At 45.9% G+C, this 8257-nt stretch overlaps 1 protein-coding gene across 1 annotated transcript in view; it reads left to right on the top strand.

The window, feature by feature from the left end:
* Positions 1–2064: 2064 nt before the first annotated feature.
* Positions 2065–8257, top strand: part of AHNAK2 (AHNAK nucleoprotein 2) — a 79160-nt gene continuing 72967 nt past the window's right edge. Inside the window, exon 1 of the mRNA XM_086613431.1 lies at positions 2065–2119. Coding sequence (XP_086469557.1) covers positions 2065–2119 — 55 coding nt within the window. The remainder of the gene's footprint in view (positions 2120–8257) is intronic.

The raw sequence follows: 8257 nt of genomic DNA, 5'->3' as shown, positions 1-8257 counted from the left end.
GCCTTGGACTCATTCTGCTGTCCAAGAATTTATATCATCAGGCATAGGTAGCAGAATATAAATCTTAGAGATATAATACTCTAGCAAAATGTTTATCGACTGCAGCTACTGCTCCTACCCAAGTGGTGTCTCAATAGACCATTCTGAGGTGGTGAATATCCTTTTTTCAAGCACTGTTGAGGTTCAAGTGGGTGTAAGGGACTCATGCAAGCAGAGCAGTTGTGACCTTGCACTGCCATCCTATAGTGAAGCCTGTGTCTGTCACAGGCACCGATCCACCACTGTGGCAGCTGGTTAGTAGGGGCTGGTGTATTTAACTCAAACTGTGGTCTCATCTGTTGATCTTCTGCAGTAGCTTGCCTCATCTCAGGCATCTGCAGTCCCACAGACACCTGTAGTGGCATTCCTCCCACCCAACTCTAGGTAACTGAAGTGTAGGTCTCTACACCTAAGCTTGGTATCTGGGCTCCCTGGGCAGTTCAAGGGGTGAAGAGTCTACAGTTGTGGAGTCACGACTGTACGTTGCATGGTCCACGCAGACAGTGAAGTCAAGAGCACAGTCTCTTAACACCCACATGTGTTTGGATGACTATAGTTCTTTGACTACAATGGGACACAGAGTGTAAGGTTTTATTCTGTAGACATCTGAAGCCATTGGACTTGAACCCTACTCTCAGAAGTCAACAGACCCTACTTCTGGTGGGAGTCAGCTCTCCTATGCTCTCTGAGACACCAAATCCCCACAGTCCTGGCTGGGCCCAGCTAACTGGTGTCATGGGGGTTATGCTCATTGAAACAAAGTAAGGGCTAGATGTGATCTAAGCTGGGTGCCAGAAGCAGTACAGCCACATGTGTTGCCTTCCTTGCCATGAATGCCAAGGAAGCCAACTCTAGCACGAGGCCTTGAAGTCCCTTCCTACCCTGTGCTCCTTACCAATGCCACTGCAACACTCACCATCAGAAAACAGGGGCGACAGTACAGGCGAATTCCCTGCCTTTAGCAGTACTCACCTCCTGGCTCACAGAGGTTGGTCTCGTTTTCTCCTCAGCTCCCACTAGGATTGGGGAAACTTGTCCCATTGATCTTGGTGGGCACTGGGTCGGACATAGTGTGTGTTCTTGCACAGTGTCTGGTTTTGGCCCCAGGCTGGTTGCATGTGGAATGGGGAGCATGATTTCCATGTTTTGTAAAAATTGCTAATGAAAGGCACAGAGGGGCTTTGGGATTCCTTTGTCTGATGCGCATTGCATAAATGTTTGAGCATTGTCATGAGTACTACACTGAAAATCTATGTATAATTTATATTTTGCTCTTTTTCATCCTTGATGGTGGTGAGTAGCTGCCCACGAACTGAAGTTCATTCTCGGGATGTGTCCCAAGCCCCTTCCTTCGCTGGGTGACCAGGGTTCAAGCGTGTGATTTTTAATCATTGCCAGATGAGTATGATCCCTTCCACTGTGCTTCAGGGGAGGTTGGATCAGGCCCTGCTTCGCAGGGAAGGGACAATCCCGGGGACTGCTCCCCCTTCTTGCACACCTGCCTGCGTTTTCCCCGGAGGAGTGTTTAGAAACCTGCCTTGCCATTTCTCAGTCCCGTTCCCCCTGGGGCTCTCCTGGCTCTCTCCATCACTGCTGTGCTCTCTGTGCCAGCTTGCCCTCTCGACTGGAGCTGAGGGAGCGCAGCAGCCAATCGGGCAGCCAGGCAGTCCGGGTATCCTTCATCCATCTCCCTAAGTGTCTTCAGGCTCTGCTAAGAACATCCACATCGCTCCGTTTCTCTCGCTGCAATGACCTGACGCTCCAGCTCTGCAAGCAGTGATCAGTCAGGCATAATGCAATGCGGGGCAGCCCAGAATAATCTGGTTGGCATCCAAGGATGTATATTCACCAAGAGGCTAAGGAGCGTGTCAGCGTTTAGTTTCAGTCGAGCTGCACTTTTCCTGCAGCACGGAATCACAAAGTCTCCGTCTCCTTCTCTGGATTGGGACTGATTCTGCACTGGGATCCTCCGAAAAGACAAAGTTTTCCTCTCTTGTTATTGCTGTACCACCTTAATCTGCCAAGATGTGTGACTGCTTTCATCTAGTTCTTCCTAACTGGCCAGGATCTCCAGCCAGTGGTGGGCTTACATTTTCTATACTTTTCTGTATTCTGCTTCTGCTTTTCTGTGCTCTGCTCGCTGCGAATCAACCGCCGAGGCAAACCCTGCAGCTCCTAGGGTGTGGCTTTCTCTGATGCTGCATGAATCAGATAAGGAAAAATAGAGTTAAGAAAAGCCTGTCGTTACCTCCTCTAAACTTTCCTCCGTGCCTGCGTTATGTTGAAGCTAAGCTTGAGGAAGCCTTTGACTTTGTATACAAATTCAATGCAGTCGTGTCGAAATTAACTGTTTCGGGTTGCATGCCTTAATTCACACGCTTGCCCTTCATTTCTCGCAGCGATTAGGAAGCGACTGGCAGGAGACGGTGCATGACATAACCTACCTGGCATTTACAGTAGCTAAAAGCTGCTCTGCGTAGTGTATGTTTGCAAATTCGACGTGCTCTATGCTCTGTATTTGATCTGTTGGCTGAACAATACAGCTCTCTGGAAGAAGGGCTTTTTTTCCCTGTGCTTCCCTACTGCAGAGCAGAAGGAAATTAGCAATTTAACCTCTTTTTTAAAGGGGAAAATATACACATTTTAATATAAAATATTGCTGAAACAGAACAGTGATGACTGGAGGAATGAGTCAGAAGAGTAATGAAAACCAGTTCTTAGCTGGCAGAAAGGTATCAATAAATTACAAATCTGCTCTTTAGTTTATGCACAGATTAGCCTGTTTTAAAATAAGCAACTAGTAGTCTTAATGTTGTGTCTACAAAAATGCCAAGAATCTGAAATTTCTACAGCATCTTTTTTTCCCGTAAAATATACAAAATCTATGTTTATCTACATTCTGCAATAAATTTCCTCACTATTTATTCTGGTAGAAGAAGTTATAGTCTACAAAACACAGTCTGTAAACATTTTGATAGCCTAAAAGTGAAGAGCTTTTTTTTTTAAAAAATATGCCTGATTATTTCTGCTTTTCTTTTGTAAATAGTTTAGGATTATATTTTCCACAACAATGGAAAGTCAGAAATTGCTTGTTGGACTCCCCAGTCATACAAACTCATTGCTTAAATTGCCTTGTTGAAATCAAGGAGACGACCCAAGGAATAAGTCACTTCTCTCCACCCAACGAAAGGATAAAGTCCAACCCTCTGCTTTTTGCCTGGTGTTTAGATTAAGTAATTGAATCGGTATAAGGTTATGGCAAATATTTTAGGACTATACCCAGACAGTAGTTTAATATGATTTACTCAAAATATACTTGATCTAAGTTTTGGAGGAAAGATTTTCTTCTATAAAGGTGACTTTTTCAGTAGTATCATTTTGTTAATGTTTGTCTGCCTGCACAGATTTACAAACTAGTTTTGTGGCTCTGACTATTTTCCGCATCAGAGATGATGTTGGGACTTCTAGGTGCTACCTAACAGAAACAAATAAAAGCGTAACACTAACAGAGCGCACCACTTAACCGCCCTCCAGGCTTTCCCACTGATTAGCAAACAGATTTGTTGGGGTTTTTCGGCTAAGGAAACAAAATTCCCCCGTGTCACGAATGTTGTTATCTCTCTGGTACCAGTTTTCCAGTGGTGTGAAAGGATGCTGCGGTGGGTCACAAGTGAGGGGAGCGTCTCCTGTACCAAATCATGCCGCGGCACTGACCGAACCCCAGTGCCTGGCTCGGGAGGTGCAGAGCAGGAGCAGATCCATGGCACAGCCGACAAGATCCATGTTGGAAAAGGACACAGCAGGGAAAGCCAGTTGCATGTGACACTTGACAGGCATCTGTTTTCCAAACAGTTATTGCTGATGTTTCTTGACAACGGGTTATCATCCTCAGAGGTCAGGGTGCGGCAGGGAAAAGCAGCTGTTTTTCTCAGACAGGTAGGCTGGCTGGCTGCCCGGGGTGTGAGATATGTTTTTGAGAAAGCCTGCCAAGCGCAGGGGAAAGAGAGAAGGAATATTAACACGGTGATGAGGCAGGCTCATCCGAACAAGGGTGGGGAAAACCACACCGTGAATCCCACATCAAGGAGCGCATATTAAATCCCTTGTTTCCTCCACAGTATGGAAGGAAGGCTTGTTAAAAATAGGCTCATTTCGTAAGCTGCTGTCTCTGCTGGCTATATTCATCTGCCCTTGCTCTAGCTGACTTGATGACACAGGTGAGAAATAGATACACAAAAATTTGCCAGTTTTCTTTATTAGCCAGGCAAGCGCAAGCACGCACTCAGATCTGACTTCTGGAGGATGCCAGGAGCGTTTTGCAGTTGTTGATGAAGACTGAGACAATGTTTTTCGTGGATTGAATCACAACAACAAATAAGTAGGAGAAGAGAACATCTGCATTGGCAAACTGTGGCAGCTGTCCAGATCCCAAAATATGAAGGTCTTTCTAGCACAAATGTTTTCTAAACTTATTTTTTCCCCTTGTTTGGAGCATGATCTAAATTTCTGGAAATTAGTGGCAGTCTTTAAAAGAACCAGTCCAGTAAGACACTTGAGCAAGTTTGGGTGGCCTCCTGATTGCCACAGGATTGGAGCACAGGGTCAAAACAAAACATGTATTTTAGGACTTGGATGAACGGGTGCTTGAACTGCAGTGTTGCTGCTTCTCAGGTGCCAGGTTCGTCTTCGCTCTGTGTGAGAACAGCATACAAGTGGGTTCCTGAGATCAGCCAGAGCTGTGAAAGTCCCTGGGCTGGACTCCATTGCAAGCTTTGACATCCAAAAAATGCTAAAAACAGTGATACCCCTTCTCCTCTGTTCTTATCTGCGATGCCAAAGGCACAGGGAGGGCTGGGTGTCCGTTCTGTCTTGCAAGCTGCTGAAAATGGCCCACAAATTTTGAGGATCTAAAACAAAATGCCAGCTGAGTTGCATTTTTTCTTAGAAATACTTTCTCAAGATGTTTGTTTACAAGCTGCAACAGCATCTATTCCAGCCCCATTATGAGACAGAGATAAACAAAACCTGTAGGAGTCAGAGTCCCAGCTCAGGTGAGGAACACCCTTCCTGACTCTCAGGAGAGGCTCTGACCTGACAGCATACTTCATTTTTCCCTCCTTTTACTTCTTTCAGTGAGTACAACATTAGAATGACACAAGCTGTTTCAGTTTCAGCAGACACGTTGGGGTATCCAACTCACTGTCCAGTAATGTTTCCCAAATATACGCTCCTTCCACCCATGATGACACCAAAATAACTGTGGTGCCAGCACAGACTGAAAGGGAATCTGATTCATCTGGCTCTGGCAGACAGCTCCCTGCCAGCATCGTGAATCAGGCTCACTAAATTGCATCCCTCTGGCTTCTCTCTGTTCTCCTTCCCTCTGGAGTTTTTATTTTCGGTTATTAGTTTCACACTTCTATTTCCAATGGGTACACACCGGCCCTTTGGTGACATATGAGTACCAAGTGGAAAAAGAAACATCAGCGTGACAGTCCCACAGGCAACAAGGGTTTCTTTGTCCTTCTACTGTGCAATAAAGTGTATTGCTGTTCTCCATCTAGCTGCAAGAAATGAGGATGGTATGTACCCATCAGAGGCATAGCACATTGTATTTGCCACAGTTTCAGATCCATGAGAGGAATGGACATGCCCTAGGAGCAAACTCAAACCAGCTGAAAACTGTTGATTTTTCTTTACTACAGCATTTCAAGGAGGAGGAAGAATTAATAGAGATCTCAAGTCAGCTTTGGTAGAGTGCTCCTCCATGAGCGATTTGGACTTCTGATACATTTGCCCAGTGGTTCGTGCACCATCTGTTTCTACCCAAGCCACTCCAGCTGCAGTAACCTCTTTTTCAGGGCCCTCGTTATTGTGCGAGAGGTGGAGGAACGCAAAGCGAAGAGCAGGGAGAGCCCCCAAAGCCAAGGCCTCTGGGGCTGCTGCCGTTGAGGCTCACACTGGGGAGGGCTGCCGCCGCCGGAGACAAGTGCCACCCTCGGTGTGATGCAGGGACGCGCTGCCGAGACAAACGCCCAAACAAACAGCCAGGCTGGGCTTGTCCGTACAGAGGAGAGGCTGCAAAATAAGCCCGGATCCGAGCGTGCAGCACACACAGTCACCTGGTGCTGGTGTCCCATGGAGAGGGACCTCTTGGGTCCTGGGAGCACAGAGCTGTGCACCCTTGTCCTGCTCACAACCCTCTCCCCAGCGTGCCTTTCCCATAGCTTCTGCCAGCACAGCTGCCACAGGCGACCTGAATCTGCAGGGTGCTGGGGGCTGCGTTGTTTGCATTGGGATGTCCCCATGGGTTTCTGGTCAGCAGTGAGGTTGCAGGAGGGTTATTTTCACCCTGGTCTGACTTAGAGCGCACCTTTGGGGATGATATGGCAAGTGAGAAGGTCCAGGAGGGGGTAACAAGGCCCTTCTAAGGCCAGTGCTGCTGTCAAAGAAAAGGCACATGGAGCTTGTTTTCTGCACGAGGGAGCTTCCTCAAGCCTGGCCAGCCCACGCTGGAGCCAGTTCATCTTAGGAAATGAAGGCCACCAATCTATTGAATACCAAAGCCATTTCTCTAGGATACGTGCCTGTCTTTATGTCAACACAAACAATTTCATAATTTTATTCAGTTATGAGACACAGATGAGCTTTAAAATGCCTACAAGATTCTGTTTTTTCTAGGCTTAACTCCATGTGCATACTTGTAATAGATACTGTTACTGAATAGTAGTAGTAGTAGTTTTGGTACGTAGATACTACGCAGTAGTATCTACATACCAAAACTTACTGGCATAACACCTTCATTTTTTTGTCAAAGTATCCTTGGGGCCATAAGCGTTGCACAAGTTCAGCCTTTCATTCCTATTTCTCCATTAGTTTGTTCCTCTACTAACCCTGCTAGCCCTTGAGCCTGCACAGAGCCTTGCCAGGCGGATAGCAGCCAGGTCTGAGGTTACAGTAATTAGCCCTGGCTGGGCTTGCAGAGTTTTTAGTACAATTGCACCATTAGATTTCTATCAGTGTTAGTTCCTCTGTCAGAACCAGCTGAAAAAAAAAATATTTGTCCAGTTGTTAAAATCACAGTGGGAGAAATATTACGAAATTTATGCTGGTAAATTAATTTTAAATTATAGCATGCACTCTTTTACCTGCATTTAATGCTGCATTCATAGAATACATAAGAGACGACAAACAAAACTGCTTCATCTGTCCTTCACTGTCACAGGGCTTTCCATCTCACCTCAAAACAAACTTTTTCTAATGAAACACGCAGCTGGGATGGACCAGCAGATTAACCCAATGTGAGACCGTGACACACACCTGAGCACCAAGAATAGAAGAGGAAACAGCCCTATCACCTTCACCCTTCTCTTAGGGCGCAGAAGGCAGATGCACTACATAATCCAGGAAGTTTTCCAGACTCGCTCTCTCTATTTTTTTAAAGTTCATGACACACAGCATGAAGCAGAATGCTTTAAGCTACTGTGGCATCACATGTTGTTCAGGAGAGGTGCTGCGAATGAGGACGCGTACAGAACAGATCAGGTTCCTCACACTTTTGTTTTCAAGGTCTAGCAGTACCAAAGCATTACTCAGCTTGGACTGATGATCAACTTTGGTAAATTCCTTCGGGACTCAGCAGTAACATGAAAGATGTAGATCCACCCTAGACTCCTGGGGGACTGGGAATCCTGCTGTCATGGGCTGGAAGAGGAAATGTGATAAACCCCAATGAAATTAATGCTAGAGAGGATGGTTTGTCCCAGACGTTCATATTTGAGTTTCCGTTCTGTAAAGGTCTCTGCCGCTTTTTAACATAACAACAAGAAAGGATTCTTTCACTGACCTGAAATTTGATACAGCTGTGCCATGGAAAAGACCCAGCACTTCTGTGGCACCCATTTTCCCAGTGGGGTCATTGTCTTGGTAGGACAGGGACAAGAGACGAGGAATCTTCTGTTGACTCTTATCACTGATTGTGAGCTAATAAAATCAATGGGAGATTTCACCACAAAGCCAGGTTGGACCCTTGATATGTGCCTTTGAGAACATTGCTCCCTTCTTAGTGCCTCACCCTGAAAATGAATACCCTCATCTTTATTGGGCTCCTATATTTAATTAATGGCTGTAAAGCATCTGGAGAAGGTTGAAATAGGCAAATTATGCAACTTAACTCCAAGCCTAATGATCAGTATCACCATTCCCAGACTACAGTCTC

This window comes from Tauraco erythrolophus, chromosome 6 (assembly GCF_009769465.1).
Source record: "Tauraco erythrolophus isolate bTauEry1 chromosome 6, bTauEry1.pri, whole genome shotgun sequence".
In the NCBI taxonomy this organism is placed as follows: Eukaryota; Metazoa; Chordata; class Aves; order Musophagiformes; family Musophagidae; genus Tauraco; species Tauraco erythrolophus.
The sequence above is the reverse complement of the archived record's forward strand: the minus strand, read 5'-3'. Positions and strand labels throughout refer to the sequence as shown.